The sequence below is a fragment of the Erinaceus europaeus genome, chromosome 1 (genome assembly GCF_950295315.1).
Source record: "Erinaceus europaeus chromosome 1, mEriEur2.1, whole genome shotgun sequence".
Lineage (NCBI taxonomy): Eukaryota > Metazoa > Chordata > Mammalia > Eulipotyphla > Erinaceidae > Erinaceus > Erinaceus europaeus.
Window position 1 is genome coordinate 1656329 of NC_080162.1, and position 19217 is coordinate 1675545.

Here is a 19217-nt window from a genome sequence, read left to right on the forward strand (position 1 = left end):
GTGAGTGATTGAATGTGTCTATGAGTGAGCGAGAGTGTGTGTGTGAGTGTGATTGAGTGTGAGTATGAGTGAGAGAGGGTGTGAGTGTAAGTGTGAGTGAGAGTGTGATTGAGTGAGAGTGTGAGCATGTGTGTGTGAGAGTGTTATTGAGTATGTGATTGAGTGTGATTGTGTGTGTGTGTGATTGAGTGTGAGAGTGATTGAGTGTGTGTGATTTAGAGTGTGTGTGAGCGTGTGTGAGAGCACAAGTGTGAGTGTGTGTGTGAGCATGTGTGTGTGAATGCAAATGAGTATGAATGAAAATGCGAGTGTGTGTGACCGTGCGAGTGTGAGTTTGTGTGTCAGTGTGTGTGTGAGTGAGTGTGAGTGAGAGAGCGAGTGTGAGTGTGACTGACAGAGTGAGTGTGAGTGTGTGTGTGAGTGAGAGAGCGAGTGTGTGTGTGAGTGAGAGAGCGAGTATGAGTGTGTGTGTGTGAGTGAGAGAGCGAGTATGAGTGTGTGTGTGTGAGTGAGAGAGCGAGTATGAGTGTGTGTGTGTGAGTGAGAGAGCAATTGTGAGTGTGTGTGTGAGTGACAGCACGAGTGTGAGTGTGTGTGTGAGTGAGAGCGAGTATGAGTGTGTGTGTGAGAGAGAGCGAGTGTGAGTGTGTGTGAGTGACAGAGTGAGTGTGTGTGACAGTGCGAGTGTGAGTGTGTGAGTGACAGAGAGAGTGTGAGTGTGTGTTGAGTGAGAGCGAGTGTGGGTGAGTAACAGCACGAGTGTGTGAGTGTGTGTGAGTGAGAGAGCGAGTGTGAGTGACAGCGTGAGGGTGAGTGTGTGTGTGAGTGACAGAGCGAGTGTGTGTGTGACAGAGCGAGTGTGCGTGTGAGAGAGCGAGTGTGAGTGTGTGTGAGCGAGAGAGCGAGTGTGTGTGACAGTGCGAGTGTGAGTGTGTGTGTGAGTGAGAGCGAGTGTGAGTGTGAGTGACAGTGTGAGTGTGTGTGTGAGTGAGAGAGCGAGTGTGAGTGACAGTGCGAGTGTGTGTGTGAGTGTGTGTGAGACTGAGTGTGTGAGTGTGTGTGTGAGTGAGAGCGCGAGTGTGTGTGAGACTGAGTGTGTGAGTGTGTGTGTGAGTGAGAGCGAGTATGAGTGTGTGTGTGAGAGAGAGCGAGTGTGAGTGTGTGTGAGTGACAGAGTGAGTGTGTGTGACAGTGCGAGTGTGAGTGTGTGAGTGACAGAGAGAGTGTGAGTGTGTGTTGAGTGAGAGCGAGTGTGGGTGAGTAACAGCACGAGTGTGTGAGTGTGTGTGAGTGAGAGAGCGAGTGTGAGTGACAGCGTGAGGGTGAGTGTGTGTGTGAGTGACAGAGCGAGTGTGTGTGTGACAGAGCGAGTGTGCGTGTGAGAGAGCGAGTGTGAGTGTGTGTGAGCGAGAGAGCGAGTGTGTGTGACAGTGCGAGTGTGAGTGTGTGTGTGAGTGAGAGCGAGTGTGAGTGTGAGTGACAGTGTGAGTGTGTGTGTGAGTGAGAGAGCGAGTGTGAGTGACAGTGCGAGTGTGTGTGTGAGTGTGTGTGAGACTGAGTGTGTGAGTGTGTGTGTGAGTGAGAGCGCGAGTGTGTGTGAGACTGAGTGTGTGAGTGTGTGTGTGAGTGAGAGCGAGTATGAGTGTGTGTGTGAGAGAGAGCGAGTGTGAGTGTGTGTGAGTGACAGAGTGAGTGTGTGTGACAGTGCGAGTGTGTGAGTGACAGAGAGAGTGTGAGTGTGTGTTGAGTGAGAGCGAGTGTGGGTGAGTAACAGCACGAGTGTGTGAGTGTGTGTGAGTGAGAGAGCGAGTGTGAGTGACAGCGTGAGGGTGAGTGTGTGTGTGAGTGACAGAGCGAGTGTGTGTGTGACAGAGCGAGTGTGCGTGTGAGAGAGCGAGTGTGAGTGTGTGTGAGTGAGAGAGCGAGTGTGTGTGACAGTGCGAGTGTGAGTGTGTGTGTGAGTGAGAGCGAGTGTGAGTGTGAGTGACAGTGTGAGTGTGTGTGTGAGTGAGAGAGCGAGTGTGAGTGTGACTGACAGAGTGAGTGTGAGTGTGTGTGTGAGTGAGAGAGCGAGTGTGTGTGTGAGTGAGAGAGCGAGTATGAGTGTGTGTGTGTGAGTGAGAGAGCAATTGTGAGTGTGTGTGTGAGTGACAGCACGAGTGTGAGTGTGTGTGTGAGTGAGAGCGAGTATGAGTGTGTGTGTGAGAGAGAGCGAGTGTGAGTGTGTGTGAGTGACAGAGTGAGTGTGTGTGACAGTGCGAGTGTGAGTGTGTGAGTGACAGAGAGAGTGTGAGTGTGTGTTGAGTGAGAGCGAGTGTGGGTGAGTAACAGCACGAGTGTGTGAGTGTGTGTGAGTGAGAGAGCGAGTGTGAGTGACAGCGTGAGGGTGAGTGTGTGTGTGAGTGACAGAGCGAGTGTGTGTGTGACAGAGCGAGTGTGCGTGTGAGAGAGCGAGTGTGAGTGTGTGTGAGCGAGAGAGCGAGTGTGTGTGACAGTGCGAGTGTGAGTGTGTGTGTGAGTGAGAGCGAGTGTGAGTGTGAGTGACAGTGTGAGTGTGTGTGTGAGTGAGAGAGCGAGTGTGAGTGACAGTGCGAGTGTGTGTGTGAGTGTGTGTGAGACTGAGTGTGTGAGTGTGTGTGTGAGTGAGAGCGCGAGTGTGTGTGAGACTGAGTGTGTGAGTGTGTGTGTGAGTGAGAGCGAGTATGAGTGTGTGTGTGAGAGAGAGCGAGTGTGAGTGTGTGTGAGTGACAGAGTGAGTGTGTGTGACAGTGCGAGTGTGAGTGTGTGAGTGACAGAGAGAGTGTGAGTGTGTGTTGAGTGAGAGCGAGTGTGGGTGAGTAACAGCACGAGTGTGTGAGTGTGTGTGAGTGAGAGAGCGAGTGTGAGTGACAGCGTGAGGGTGAGTGTGTGTGTGAGTGACAGAGCGAGTGTGTGTGTGACAGAGCGAGTGTGCGTGTGAGAGAGCGAGTGTGAGTGTGTGTGAGCGAGAGAGCGAGTGTGTGTGACAGTGCGAGTGTGAGTGTGTGTGTGAGTGAGAGCGAGTGTGAGTGTGAGTGACAGTGTGAGTGTGTGTGTGAGTGAGAGAGCGAGTGTGAGTGACAGTGCGAGTGTGTGTGTGAGTGTGTGTGAGACTGAGTGTGTGAGTGTGTGTGTGAGTGAGAGCGCGAGTGTGTGTGAGACTGAGTGTGTGAGTGTGTGTGTGAGTGAGAGCGAGTATGAGTGTGTGTGTGAGAGAGAGCGAGTGTGAGTGTGTGTGAGTGACAGAGTGAGTGTGTGTGACAGTGCGAGTGTGTGAGTGACAGAGAGAGTGTGAGTGTGTGTTGAGTGAGAGCGAGTGTGGGTGAGTAACAGCACGAGTGTGTGAGTGTGTGTGAGTGAGAGAGCGAGTGTGAGTGACAGCGTGAGGGTGAGTGTGTGTGTGAGTGACAGAGCGAGTGTGTGTGTGACAGAGCGAGTGTGCGTGTGAGAGAGCGAGTGTGAGTGTGTGTGAGCGAGAGAGCGAGTGTGTGTGACAGTGCGAGTGTGAGTGTGTGTGTGAGTGAGAGCGAGTGTGAGTGTGAGTGACAGTGTGAGTGTGTGTGTGAGTGAGAGAGCGAGTGTGAGTGACAGTGCGAGTGTGTGTGTGAGTGTGTGTGAGACTGAGTGTGTGAGTGTGTGTGTGAGTGAGAGCGCGAGTGTGAGTGTGTGAGTGAGAGCGAGTGTGAATGTGTGTGTGAGTGAGTGTGTGTGTGAGTGAGAGCGCGAGTGTGAGTGTGAGTGATAGCGTGAGTGTGAGTGTGAGCCTGCTCTGCCTCTTTGTGAGGCAGTGGCTTCCAGCCCAGCCCCCACCACACTGGAAGGAGCTTCAGTGCTGTGTTGCTTCCTCTCTTCTCTGACTTTGTCTTCCTCTCCAGGTTGGTCTGAAGTAGCAAACCCCAGTGATGACCGAAAGGTATTTAAAAAATGAAAATATGAGCACTTGGGTGGTAGAACACCTCGTTGGTCACACACATGACAGTGTGCAGAGTCCCGGGTTCAAGCCCCTGGTCCCCCCCTATGGAGGGGAAGAAGCTTCAACAGTAGTGGAGCAGGGCTTCAGGCCTCTCTCTCTCTCTCTCTGTCTCTCTCTCCCTGTCTCTCTCTCTCTCCCTCTCCCTCCCTCTTCCTTTCCCTCTCTCTCCCTCTCCTTCCCTCTCTTTCTCCCCTCTCTCTGTCCCTCTCTCTCCCTCTGTCCCTCCCTCTCTCTCCCTCTCTCTCTCCCTCTTTCTCTCCCTCTGTCCCTCTCTCTCTCTCTTTCTCTTCCTCTCTCTCTCCTTCTGCCCCTCTCTCTCTCCCTCTCTCTTTCCCTCTCCGTTTCCCTTTCTCTCCCTCTCTCTCTCCCTCTCTCTTTCCATCTCTACCTCCCTCTCTCTCCCTTTCTCTCTCTGTCCCTCTCTCTCTCTCTCTATCTCTCTCCCTCCCTACCTCCCCATCCCACCCTTGACTTTTCTCCATCTCTATCCAATATAAACAACAAAAGCATTACTAAATAAACGTTTACAAAGTGAAAAGACCAGCAGAGCAAAGGCACAGGGAGTAGCTAGTGCGGGCATGTGCTGTCCTTCACCCCCAGCGCCGCTCTGTGTCTGCACGGTGGTCGGCTGAGCGGCGGCTGGCTAGCGGCATGTGCGTCTGCTCTCTGCCGTGGAGACCGGGGCCTCCTGAACCTGGGGCTTCTCTTCCCTTCACCAGTCCTCACGCTCACGGTGGTGGCGAGCCTCCGGCGTTTGGGTAGAGCCTAACTCTTTCGGCTTTGAGGACATTTACACAGCGTAGTGCATCTGTCAAAGGATAGTAACTTACTTATTTCTTTTCTTTTGTCATTGCTTGGAATTCACTTCTTTGGGTCAACTTTCTCAGACATAGAGACAGACAGAGACAAGAGACAGAGATAGGGACAAGAGATATCACAGCACCAACGTTTCTTACAATGAGCTAAGGGCCAGGCTTGAGCCTGGGTTAGTATCATGGCAAAGCAAGAAGATAGATATTGTACTGACTCTCTCTCTCTCTCTCCTTTGTCTTATTCCTCACTCTCTTTTGTTCTTTCTTTCCTATTGTTTTATATTTTAATATTTATTTACTATTTATCTTCTTATTTTGGACAGACTGACACTGAGGAATTGAGAGGAAGGAGAAGACAGAGAGGAAGCATGAAAGAAAGACACCTACAGCCCGGCTCCACCACTCGTGAAGTTTCCCCTCTTGCTGGTGGGTCCGGGGACTTGAACCAGGATCTCTGCACACTGCAGCATGCGCCCTTACTGGCTGTGCCACCGTCTGGTCCTAAAGGCTGTAATTTTGTGAGACGTCGCGTGGTTCTGCGATCACCAGACATACCATGTTTATGTTTTTCCAGTCGGCTCCTGCCCACAGGAACATGAATTCACTACAGAGCAGGCGCAGTATCTTGCTGCTGCAGAGTCTGATGGCAAAGTCTCGCCTTTTCTTATCTTCTAAAAAGAAACCTTTGGTACCAAAAAATTTCTGTAAAATTAAAAAATAATTATCTTTTCAAGAAACATTTTGCCATTCCTTTCATCCCAGAAATAAAGAAGTTGAGAAATGTGTATTTGCTACTTTAGTCAAGAAAAGGGGCCTCTTATAATAAATCCATCTCCAGAGAAGTCCACAGAAATGACTTGCAAGGTATTTGTAAGAGGGATCTTAATGCTAATTCACTATTTTAAAAAAATATATATACTTTTATTTATTCATTACTGGATAGAAACAGAGAGAAATTGAAAGGGGAGGAGGGAGAGAGAGATACAGAGGCAGAGAGAGAGAGAGACCTACAGCTCTGCTTCACCACCTGTGAAGTTCTCCCTTGCTGTTGGAGACCAGGGATTCGAACCCAGGTCCTTGTGTACTGGAATGTGAGCACTTAACCAGGTGTGCCACTTCCTGATCCTCTAAGTCACTTCTCCTGTATTCCACTGTATTCTCCTGTTCCCCTGTATTTTATCCAGTCAGTGATTGCCAATATCTCTTCTTAATTCCTGGCAAGAGCAGTAGAAACATTTTACCCTTAAGATCAACTATCATTGGGAATCAGTCCTTAGCGCAACGGGTTAAGCGCAAGGATCCCGGTTCGAGCCCCCGGCTCCCCACCCGCAGGGAAATTGCTTCACAGGCGGTGAAGCAGGTCTGCAGGTGTCTGTCTTTCTCTCCCCCTCTCTGTCTTCCCCTCCTCTCTCCATTTCTCTCTGTCCTATCTAACAACAACGGCATCAGTAACAACAATAATAATAACCACAACAATGGTAAAAACAACCAGGGAACCAGGGTAACAAAAGGGAAAAAATGGCCTCCAGGAGCAATGGATTCGTGGTGCAGGCACTGAGCCCCAGCAATAACCCTGGAGGCAAAAAAAAAAAAATCAACTATCACCTTGAACAGGATAGAAAAGCAGGGTGTCGGGAGTCTGGCGGTAGCGCAGCGGGTTAAGCGCACGTGGCACAAAGCACAAGGACAGGCTCAAGGATCTCAGTTCAAGCCCCCGGCTCCCCACCTGCAGGGGAGTTGCTTCACAGGCGGTGAAGCAGGTCTGCAGGTGTCTGTCTTTCTCCCCTCTCTCTGTCTTCCCCTCCTCTCTCCATTTCTCTCTTTCCTATCCAACAATGAGGACAACAAGAATAACTACAATAAAACAACAAGGGCAACAAAAGGGAATCAATAAATACTGTAATAAAAATAAAAGAAAGGCAGGGTGTCGTTATTCATGTGCACACCGACTTTCTCAGCTATCCCCAGCGCCAGCTGACTCGGCCAGAAGAGTGGAGAACTGTGAAGAGAGGATGCTTCTGGACATGGAAACAATGTGATGCCCTGAGCAGCATCACTTCTAGAAAGAACAGCAGGGGTGGGGGGTGGGATGGGACACAGTCTTTTGGTGGTGGGAATGGTGTTTATGTACACTCCTATTAAATTGTAGACATATCAACCACTATTTAATGGATATGAGAGGGGGGAAATGATATGTCTAGAACTTCTTAAAACACAGACTGAGTCTTCTTAATATATAGGCTGAGTCTCTGATATGTTGACTCTCCCAAAAGCCTAGACCAGGTAGAACAGAAGCAACCGGTAACACCGCTATATACAAGATGCTGGGTATTATACCCCAAACCCTAACAAAGGGACTTTTTAAAGTTAACCCAATCACCAAATAATGTGATGATAACAATAACTATCCATTGTCTTCTTGAACCCTAAGACAGCAGGAACCTCACATTTCCACTATAGAGCCTATATTTCCCCCAGTCCTGGAACCTTAGGGTGGGGCCCACTTTCCTGCATGCTTCTCTCAATTCAAATCAAATAATATTGCATCCACGGATCGCAACCTAATCAACGCAACGAGTGCCTCCCCAGCATGCTTCACTTCAGACTGTGACCAGAGACTTCAGGTGTGGAATGACAACCCTTCAGCTTCATCACTCAGGTGAGACCTTTCCTTTCATAGTATCTCTAATTCCAATCCAGGTGTTCCACTCCCCAATAAAGTCCCCAAACCCAGATATAGTCCAGGTCCCCTGAGATAGAGCATACGTTCACAGGTGTCCATAAACCAGGGAAAAATATATGCCTGAAAGCAGAAGTACACAATAGTCTGCAGAGAGTACCCCCCCAACACTTCATCTGAACTATTCCAGCCTTTAGGTCTATGGTCATTCAACAATTTGTTTGGCTTTGTATGTTGACTCTCTTTTCAGCCACCAGGTTGCGGATGCCAGCACGATGCCGACCTGACTTCCCTGGACAGACAACCCCACCAATGTATCCTGGAGCTCCGCTTCCCCAAAGACCCACCCTACTAGGGAAAGAGAGAGGCAGATTGGGAGTGTGGATCAACCTGTCAACGTCCATGTTCAGCGGGGAAGCAATTACAGAAGCCAGACCTTCCACCTTCTGCATCCCACAAGGACCCTGGGTCCATGCTCCCAGAGGGATAAAGAATAGAAAGCTATCAGGGGAGGGGATGGGATACGGAGGTCTGGTGGTGGGAATTGTGTGGAACTCTCTATCTCTATATAATTAATTAATTAAATGAGGCCTATATACTTTGAAATAGAACTGTTGATGGCATAAAAGGGAAATCATACCATTTGATCTTACTGTAAACAATATAACAAAGCCTGTAGGAAATCAATCATTATGTCCTATGATATTTCTTCCATGTGGTGATTTGTAGATAATATTTTTTCTTTTTTATATATATATATTTATTTTCCCTTTTGTTGCCCTTGTTGATTTTTTAATTGTTGTTGTAATTATTGTTATTGATGTAGTCGTTGTTGGATAAAACAGAGAAATGGAGAGAGGAGGGGAAGACAGAGAGGGGGAGAGTAAGAGAGACACCAGCAGACCTGCTTCACCACCTGTGAAGTGACTCCCCTGCAGGTGGGGAGCTGGGGGCTCAAACCGGGATCCTTATGCTGGTCCTTGTGCTTTGTGCCACGTGCGCTTAATCTGCTACGCTACCACCAGACTCCCAGATAATATTTTTTCATTCCCATGGTCCATCTCGAACCAGACTTTCATTTCATATATGAATTGCCATCACTGACAAATAATTTGGGTCTCCTTCATTACATTTTGTCCAAAATTAATTTTTGATACGTACACATATTTAAAGGACAATACTATGATACTGGTGGTAATGACCTTTTCACTTATTTTAATTAAAATATTTTATTATATTAACTTTCAAGCTCAAGCAAAAATTACTAAAGTCATGGACCCCTAAGAACATTTCTAAACTAGAATTCTTAGCTTCTTTCCACCCTAAGGTCCTCATTCTCATCTGCTCTATTCCTACTTTTTGGTTTCTGTTTATTAAATATTTTTCCCTTTTTATATCTTATGATCTGTCAGCCACCAAGCTGCAGATGCTGCCATGACATCCTCCTGACCTCCCTGGGCATACGCCCTCACCCATGTGTCCTGGAGCCTCCCCTCCCCAGAGCCCTGCCCCACTAGGGACAGACAGACACAGGCTGGGGGTGTGGATCCACCTGCCAACACCCATGTCCAGTGGAGAAGCCATGACAGAAGCCACAACTCCCACCTCCTGCTCCCCCATAATGATCTTTGGTCCATGCTCCTAGAGATATGAAGGATAAAGTAAAAAGAATAGAAGACTTTCAACCCCAGTTCTACCAGGATTTGTCATCAGGGGTCTTGTTTTTATACCATAACTGAAAAAGAAGCAAATCTGGAGAATACCAGAGGCAGCCAGGCACTGTCTCTCTCCTCTGAGAGAGAAGAAGGCAGAGAGGACCCTCAGAAGTAGTAGTAGGTGTAGGTGTGACTTAGGAAGTGAAGGTTGGAGCTTAAAAAAAAGATACATATATATATATGCAAATATATATGAGAGATATATGATGTATATTAGATGTAAATATTGATATGTAGGCACTCTGGCTTCTGAAATTGCTTCTCTGCTGGACATGGGCATTAGCAGGTCGTTCATACTATCAGTCCATGCAGGATTTATTTATTCATTTATTTATGTTGTATAAAACATATGCAACATAAAACTTACCATTTAAAAATGTACATTCTGCACCCCAAAAAGAACTTTGTGTCCATACTCCCAAAGGGGTTGATATGTTAAGAGAAGATGACTGGAGTGCTCTGGAACCCAACTCTATCAAGAACCAGAGAGGAAAAAGGAAGAAAGGAAGGACATTCGGAGGTAGTAATAGGTATAAATGTGACATAGAAAGGAAGAGAAGGCAAGAGCATAGCAAAAGTAATCAAAAAGATATATAGATAAATAGATAGGCAGAAAGAGACAGACAGTTATAGACATAATAGTCAATCCGTGTCTGTGACCTTGTGGGAACCACTGCAGTTTCCAATAGAGGGAGTGGGGACACAGAACTCTGGTGCTGGGAACAGTGTGGAATTGCACTCCTTTTGTATTTTAACTTTATAAAGCAATATTAAAAGTCCACCTATATCTAGCACCATGGGAGAACTACTATGGAGTGGGCACAGGCAAAAAGCCCTAGTGGTGGAAACTATGAAATCAGAACTCTATTAACTTATTGTTTTATAAATCAATATTAAGTCATTAATAAGTTTTTTAATGTTTTGTTATAATATTGTATAAGTTTGATTAATACCTTGTCTAAATAAAAGATAAAAAAACAAACGGGAGTCGGGTGGTAGCGCAGCGGGTTAAGCGCACATGGCGCAAAGCGCAAAGATCGGCATAACGATCCCGGTTCGAGCCCCCGGCTACCCACCCTCAGGGGAGTCGCTTCACAGTAGTTGAAGCAGGTCTGCAGGTGTCTGTCTTTCTCTCTCCCTCTCTGTCTCCCCCTCCTCTCTCCATTTCTCTCTGTCCTATCCAACAACAACATCAATAACAACAACAAAAATAACTACAACAACAAAACAAGGACAACAAAAAGGGAATAAGTGTATATTCTTTAAAAAATTAAAAAAAAGAAATTTTGAAAAGCTAAAATCCCAAATCCACAATTAGTAGTGAAAGTCCTATCTCAGCCTGATAAACAGTAACTATCAGGCTAAGTGGCTGAAATATAAGACAGTTAGTCTTTGGGACTTGACTTTAGTCAATAAAAGAGGGACTTCCACTTGGGAAGAATTGTATTACTCAGGCAGGTCTGAGATTAAAATCAGGAGTGTTAATAAACATTTCTAATTTGAAAGTGTCTTAAATGGAAACATCAGTGGCCCACACGCTAGAAAGAGCATGGAACCTAAACAGATATAGCACTCAGTTCCACTGGAAATTTTGACATTGGGTGCCTAAGATGTCATGTGCAAGGACCCAGGTTCAAGCCCCCAGTCCCTATCTGCAGGGGTGAGGTTTCACAAGTGGTAGAACAGGCTGCAGGTGTGTATCTCTCTCCTCCTCTGTGACTCTCTGTTGTTCACTACGCCAGGTCCCCTGCATTGCTTGACACTGTGGTCTATTTACATAATCATTGCTTTGCCTGAGACCCGCCCTGCCTGCAGGGTATTGGTTTAATCCCCACTGGTTAGATGGAAGCTTGCTACCTTCGTGCTCTTTCCTTCTCTCCACCCCCTCTCCTAGCCATTTCCTTTTCCGACCTGCCACTTCCGTTTCAAAAGATATAAATGCATTTTCTCTGATCAATAAAGGCATTGCACTGCGTTCCCGCTCAGCCACGAGTTCCTGGTTCCTCTCCTGCGGCACTGAGTAAGCAGCAGCCCAGGTGGGCTCCGCTCGAATTCTCTCCCCCGTGACGCAACCACACATCTCTCCCTGCTTCTCTCTGTGTCATAACATATATATGTGTGTGGAATTTTCACAAGTACATGGCTCTGTGAATGCAGACATATGGGTCTAGACGATGGGAGCGATAAGCATTATGATACTGACATGCACACAAAGGGACTCGTGTAGGTCGTCACACGGTCACAGAATCTGTCTCCTCCATACTTCATCTAATGTCTCTGATCTAATCTGTGACATGTTAGAATAACAAGAAGTCATTATCCAATACATGATTCTCAGATACATGTTGATGAAAAGAGTTACAAACGAGGTACCTACCTTGATTGAAGAACTTGGAAGTAAAAAAAAGTTGGTGAAGATGCCTGTGGGATACTTAAACGAAACCACAGGACTCAAGGCAAAATTCATCTTGATTCTTCGCGCCACTTCAGGCAGGGTGGAAAAGGCCACGAATCCTTGGAGAAGAGGAAAGACCGACCGTCTCACCAAATCAGAAAGACTCACGCTGAGCTGCGTGGGTCCCTGGACTCCTGCTTTCTCATCTCGTCTTCTTTCACAACACACAGGCTGTGAATTACAAACTCTCTTTTTTTTATATATTTATTGATTCCCTTTTGTTGTCCTTGTTGTTTTATTGTTGTAGTTATTATTGTGGTCTTCATGGTTAAAGAGGACAGAGAGAAATGGAGAGAGGAGGGGAAGACAGAGGGGGAGAGAAAGATAGACACCTGCAGACCTGCTTCACTGCCTATGAAGCGACTCCCCTGCAGGTGGGGAGCCCGGAGCTCGAACCGGGATCCTTACACCAGTCCTTGCGCTTTGTGCCACATGCATTTAACCTGCTGCGTTACCGCCTGACTCCCCTTACAAACTCTTTTTAACTTGAGGGAAGTGGGGGCTTGCCTATATAGGATCTCACCACGCAGGCTCCCTCCTCATGCAGCTAGAGGGCCCGGGAGAGGAGAGCAGAGGGGAGACGCCACAGCATGGGAGCCCCCCCCCCCAGTCCCCTGCAGGTGCTACCTCTCTGATGGTGCTGGCATCTGACTGGGAGGAGGAAGGGCAAAGCAGGTGCCCTTCTCATCTGAGGAATCTCTCCAGTACTGGAAGCCCTCCTCAGACACCCGACAACGACACTCTGCTTTCAGGTCACTCTGCTCCTGAGTATTCATTCTCCCCACGCCCAGACCATTTGACTTGGTAGAGGCGAGGGAGGGGTAAATGTCTGAAGCAGCTCTGAGGTGTGGGCTATGGATACGCTGACTTCATGCCCAGGGGTGACGTGCTGAGGTGCATTTCAGCTCTGAGCAGAAAGTAAGAAATGAGCTGCTGTGGAAGGAGCCAGTCAGTTCTCTGTGTAGCACCATTCCCGCAGAAACTCTACAGATGTGCCTCTCTTCCTGGAATAAGATTCCTCTGCTGCATCAGCCACTGCTGTAGGTTAAGCACTCACATTACAATGTGCAAGGACCCAGGTTCAAGCCCCCGGTCCTCACCTGCAGGGGGGAAGCTTCAGGAGCGTGAAACTGCATATCTCTCTCTCTCTCTCCCCCTCCCGCCCTCCCTCTCTCCCCTCTCCTTCTCATTTTCTCTCTCTATAATAAATAAAATAATAAATAAAAATAAATTAATAATAAATAAAATAATTAGTAATGAATAGTAATAATCAGTAATAAATAAAAATTAAGATCCTTTTGCTGCCGAGTTTCACTGAATCTCTATTATATGCTTGTAGGAACAATGAAGAGTTATTTGCCAGGTGGTGGTACACCTGGTTGAACACTCACATTACAGTGTACAAGGATGCAGGTTCAAGCCCCTGGTCCCCACCTGCAGGGGGGAGCTTCAAGAGTGGTGAAACAGGGCTGCAGGTGTCTCTCTGTCTCTCTATCTCTCCCTCTCTCAATTTTTCTCTATCTCTACCTAATATATATATATATGAAGATTTCTGGGCCATAAAAGTGAACTGAGTTATGTCGACTGACTGATCCAGTACACAGACTCAGTACCCTTCCTTCCCACCAGGAAGGAGTCTGGAAATGAATGGAGGTCCTTTTTTTCAGTGGACTGGGACCTAGATTAATAAATATCCTCAAAAGAGCAAGTTCTTCCCACAGGACAAAAATAGCTCTGTCCAAAATGCAAATGGTATTTGCTGAGAAATGCCATCCTTGAGTGTAATGCAAACAGGAATGGTGGGGTTATCTGCTGTCTATGCAGATCAGACACGAAAGGCTCTCCATGACCTGCCCACAGTCTTGCCCCAGTAGAGAAAAAGCTTCTTCTTGTTTTTCCATATGCCCAAGAGTCCCTGTTGGTAAAATCAGATTGAGAACTTGTGCAGTTCACTTGAGTTCTTTGAATTTCTGACAAGTTGATTTATCATGATAATCATTCATTTTAACTCCCAAGCAATATGTGTGTGTGTGTATATATATATATATATATATTTCTAGTTTGTTCAAGTAAAAGGATAAACATTTTTCTTTTAGTTTTAAAAATCTCCTGTGGGTTGTGCAGCAAGAATGATTGAGGCATATTTATCACTCTTCAGAGATATTTCAGCACTTCAGATTTTAGTTTTTCTGATTCAAGGAACCCAGAGACACACCCCTTTAGAAATGCTATGGGTCTGGTTGAATAACTCACTCATAGAGCTGAGGCCTTGCTGTGTGCGCCACGCAAGTTAGAGTTTGATCTGTATTCCACTGGAGGAAGCCCCCATGAAGTCTCTTTGTCTCTCTGTCTCTGTCTCTCTCTCCCCTTTTTCTCCCTCCTTCTTCTGATTGGCCTCTCTGTTTCTATCTAAAATGAAAAAGAAAAAGTATTTGGATTTGAATTTAATATATGCATATCATTCCTACAAAATGTGGATCCACGTTGCAACTGTCTGGCCGCAAGGCTGGTGAAGTGACACTCAGTTTGCTGCCTTGTGACCTGTGTGGCCCAAGTCTCAGCGCCTGGGGCAGGCCACTCAGGGTCATGGCTGTGATGGAGAACATCGAGTTAAGGGCACTACACATAAGAGCAACTCCCTTCCCGTTGGCTCTTGCCCAAGCCTGACTATTGTAAAATACCATTATACACATACCTATTGTCGTGCCAAGGGAATGTCCGATGAAATACAGCTTCTCCTGACCAGTTTTGTTTACAATGAAGTTTATTATTCCTGGGAGATCATACTTAGCCATTTCATCAAAACTGCAAATTAAAACAAGGCCTCATGAACACTTGCAACCCAGCCAAAAATTCACAACACTTTCTTTCTAGCCACAGAGTTCTGTACAGTCTACGAATTGGGTTGGATCTATCATTTCTTATTCAGTGCAATGTGTGATGCTGTGGTTTTTACTTGTGGCATTTGTAATTCACTTTCTCATAACAGCCTTCGTCATAAGACATGTGCATACTACCTCAAGTTCAGGCTGATCATTCCTCTTCATTGCCTTCTCTGCTGGTCCACTCTCCCTGCCCCATTCAATCTGCATGTCTCTATGTCAACAACCCCACAAAGACTGCAGATATCTGTCATTTAATGCCCACCCTGGAAACATACCTGGCTTTAAACTATGAGTCTCTGTTTACTAGTGAAGTAAGTTTTGATTAAGTTGCTTCCAAAGTTCTAAGCTTAAGTTTCATTTTTTTAAAACTATTTATTTATTGTTGTTTTTTGTTGTTGTAGTTATTATTGATGTTGTTGTTATTGGATAGGACAGAGAGAAATGGAGAGAGGAGGGGAAGACAGAAAGGGGGAGAGAAAGACAGACACCTGCAGACTTCCTTCACCACCTGTGAAGCGACTCCCCTGCAGGTGGGGAGCCAGGGGCTTGAACAGGGATTCCTACGCTGGTCTTTGAGCTTTGCACCACCTGCGCTTAACCCGCTGTGCTACCGCGCAGCCCCCTTAAGTTTCGTTTTAAAAAAATATATGTTTTATTTACTTTTAATGGGAGAGAAAAGAGAGAAAGACACAGAAAGAGAAAGACCAGAGCCCTGCTCAGCTCTGGGTGACGATTATGCTGGGGATTGAACCTGGGACCTCAGAGCCTCAGGCCTGAAAATTGTTTGCATAACCATAATGCTACCTCTCTTTCCCTGAGCTTAAGTTTCTTCACGTGTGGAAAGAACATGATAATTGCTGCTGTCTGCGGTAGGGTGGTGGGACAGACACATCACTGTGCGCAAGGATGGGGTTCAAACTTCAGGGAAGCTTCCCAAGGCACAGAACAGTTCTAGAAGTGTCTCTCCTCCCTCCTCTTCTACCTCCCTTCCCATCCCAACTTTTCTCTGTCCTATTAGAATAAAATAATAAATACAATTTTTTATATTTAAAAAACTGCATGAGGGTTTATTCATTCTTGAATATTCAGAGTCCAGAACAGTGCAATCTATTAGGAGTTCAAAAAATCCGCTGCTGGGGCCCTAGTCAGGGAGTCCTGAGATTCCCAAACAGACTCGATAGGCCTAGACCTCAAATAAATCTCTCTCTCTCCATTGTTATTGGTCATTTCTATCAGGAACAACACAATAGACCCCTTTGTGGGCCCCCATAGGATCTTGCTTTCAACATGGATCAACAATGGTAGAGAATGTTCCATCCTCCAATGGGAAGCTGGACAACACACTCTATGCTACACCTGAGGAGGATGGGTCCTGATATTGGGGCAGCTTGGAATGTTCCTACTCATGACCACAGAATGTGAGCTCAGACCTACAGGGATGCAGAGGTCACATAGCTCCTAAGCTAATTATGGGCCCCAGATCACATCAAATCAATGGGGTTTACAGTCAACAACGTTTATACCACTTTCCTATATTGGAGAGCTACTCTCTCTTCCCTGATCCAGCTTTCTGGCCCTTTTCCCAGCCATGACATCATCTCCCCAGACAATAATTAGGATCTACCTGCATATCAGATTTCAGGCTCAGGCAAAAAACAAACAAACAAACAAACAAACAAAAACACTAGTATAGCCACAGGCCCTTTGGAATATAACTAAAGTATGCCTACTAGCTATCTACAAATTGGAGAACTCCCCCCCCCCAACACTTTATCTGCACTATTCCAACCTTTAGGTCCATGATTGGTCAACAATTTGTTCGGCTTTGTATGTTAACTCTCTTTTCAGCCACCAGGTTCCAGATGTCAGTATGATGCCAACCAGACTTCCCTGGACAGACGACCCCACCAATGTGTCCTGGAGCTCTGCTTCCCCAGAGCCCTGCCCCACTAGGGAAAGAGACAGACAGGCTGGGAGGATGGATCCACCTGTCAATGCCCATGTTCAGTGGGGAAGCAATTACAGAAGCCAGACGTTCCACCCTTTGCTCCCACAATGACCCTGGTTCCATATTCCAGAGGGATAAAGAATAGGAAAGCTGTCAGGGGAGGGGATGGGATACGGAGATCTGGTGGCAGGAAATGTGCGAAACTGTACTCCTCTTAGCCTATAGTTTTGTCAATGTTTCCTTTTTATAAATAAAAATTTTTTAAAAAGTCATCTGCATATTCACAGGAATTTCCCAAATTGTCCTTCAGACATAGAAGGCGTCGTACTGGATAGAACTGAATGTTCAATTCATATTGTTAAAATAGACCTACTAGATTTTTCCAAAATGGAAACACCAAATCTTATCTGCTATATTCTTGCCTTTAGGATCCAGATTATTGAACAGTTTGTCCTGTTTCATATCTTAGTGCTTTTTCAGACGCTAAATTACAGACGCTATCATGACGCCATCCTGACTTCCCTGGGCAGACGCCCTCCCCCATGTGTCTTGGAGCCTCCCCTCCCCAGAGCCCTGCCCCACTAGGGACAGACAGACACAGGCTGGGGGTGTGGGTCCACCTGCCAACACCCATGTCCAGCGGAGAAGCAATGACAGAAACCAGGCCTCATTGCTTCTTGGCCTTTTGGCTAAGATCAAGTGCAGAAACCAGACCTCCCACCTTCTGCACCCCATAATGATCCTGGATCCATGCTCCCAGAGGGATAAAGAACAGGGAAGAACATGAAACTCTGGTGGTGGGAAGTGTGTGGAGTTTTACCCCTCTTACCCTATTGTTTTGTTGATGTTTTCTGTTTTTTACTTTATAAATAAAATTTTTTTAAATGGTGCACTTTGCCTGAGGAGCACTCAGTGGGAATAAAAACTAATGCCTTTTTGCTATTTTTCTCCTTTTAGATGTTATTAGATGAGCTGCTATTTCACTTCAAGTGTCAGATTGCTACTGATACCATCTGCATCGTGATGCCTTAAGAAATTATATCATTGTCCAGGAGATGGCGCAAGAGAGAAAGCCTTGAACTCTCAAGCATGAGGCTCCAAGTTCAGTTCCCAGAAATGCATGTACCACAGTGTTATCTGTTTTTATTTCCTTCTCTCCTCACATCTGGTAACTATAAATAAATAAATAAATAAAATCTTTAAAAAAGGAGGGGCAGGGGAATAGCACAATGATCGTGTACAATAACTTTCATGCCTAAAGCTCTGAGGTCCTAGGTGAGGCGTCAGAATCGAAAAGGCTCTACTCTCTCTTTCTGTCTCTTTCCCTCTGTATCTCTTTCTGCCTAACTCCCCTTCCCAATAAAAACAAGATGTATTAAAAAAAAAAAAAGGAAGAAAATAGTCTCCAATTTCCTTCCTGGTTTTTCTCTAATACAAATTACCTGAAGGCCCAGAAGGCCTCGTCAGCCGGCGAGAGAGTTTTGTGTCTTCGGGACCAGGTATTTCCCCGGCTATTGCCCATCCACACGTCGTAGCCTGCATCTGCTAGAAGGAAGCCGAGGCTGCCGTTGGAGTAATTCTCAAGCCAGTAGGCATTGTCTGCGAATAGTGCATGCTGCAAGTACACAACTGGCCTGGGGTCTGCAAGGAGGAAGGAATGGAAGGAGGGAGGAAGGGAGAGACAGAGAGAGAGGGAGAGGGAGAGGGAAAGAGAGAGAGACAGGAAGTTTATGGTAAAGTACATTTTGAGAATGTGATGGAAATACATTGCCTTGGGAAAAAAAATATCAGAATTGCACTTACTTTTCTCCTTGTTATGACTGTGGGCATATAATCCTAGGACTTGCACTTTTTTAAAAGCACATTTTGTACCTGGTGCTACTCAGGCTATTTTACACACGCACGCTGATTAAATAGAAGCTGCAAAGTAACCACTATTTTTATTTATTTATTTATTTTACCAGAGCACTGTTCAGCTCTGGCTTATGGTAGTGTGGGGGATTGAACCTGGGACTTGATAGCCTCAGGCATGAAAGTCTCTTTGCATAGCCAATATGTTATACCCCCACCCCAGTAACCATTATTTGTGTAAACCAAGTTTTACGAGTGTGGAAATCAAGCTTTATGGGAGTTGTGTAAACTTCCAGGAGCCAAGCAACAAAACCCAAAAGCTGAAGTGACTTGGTCAGCAATGTGGCAGTAACTTCTCTCTCTCTCTCTCTCTCTTTCTGTCTCTGTCACACACACACACACACACACACACACACACACACACACACACACACATCTACCTATATCTATATTTGTGTTATGTCGGGGTTAGTGCAGGGAGAGAGAAGAGAGGGGCTGGTGGATCCATAATCACCTGAGACACAGAGAGGACTTTGTGTCACATATGCTCACATGTCCCCATGGAGGGGAATTAACATGGAAGGGGGCCAGGCAGCGGTGCATCTAGTTAAGTGTACACATGTTACAATGTGCAAGGACCCAGGTTCAAGCCCCTGGTCCCCACCTACAGGGGGAAGCTTCATGAGTGGTGAGGCAGGGCTGCAGGTGTCTCTCTGTCTCCCTCTCTATCTCCCCCTCCCCCTTTTGATTTCTCTCCATTTCTATCCAGTAATAAATGAAATTTAAAATAAATTTTAAAAAGAAAAGTTTAAACAAAAAAGGAAAAAATTAAAATGGGAGTGGGCCAGGTCCTGAAGACGCAAAGGAATTACTGTGCTTA

At 46.1% G+C, this 19217-nt stretch overlaps 1 protein-coding gene across 5 annotated transcripts in view; it reads right to left on the reverse strand.

The window, feature by feature from the left end:
* Window positions 1–19217, reverse strand: part of LIPN (lipase family member N) — a 51147-nt gene that overhangs the window by 7285 nt on the left and 24645 nt on the right. For all 5 annotated transcript variants that reach the window (XM_060185977.1, XM_060185787.1, XM_060185914.1 and 2 more), the window contains exons 4-7: window positions 17929–18127; window positions 14349–14458; window positions 11576–11712; window positions 5359–5505 (exon numbers count right to left, since the gene is read on the reverse strand). In XM_060185977.1, coding sequence (XP_060041960.1) covers window positions 5359–5505; window positions 11576–11712; window positions 14349–14458; window positions 17929–18127 — 593 coding nt within the window. The remainder of the gene's footprint in view (window positions 1–5358; window positions 5506–11575; window positions 11713–14348; window positions 14459–17928; window positions 18128–19217) is intronic.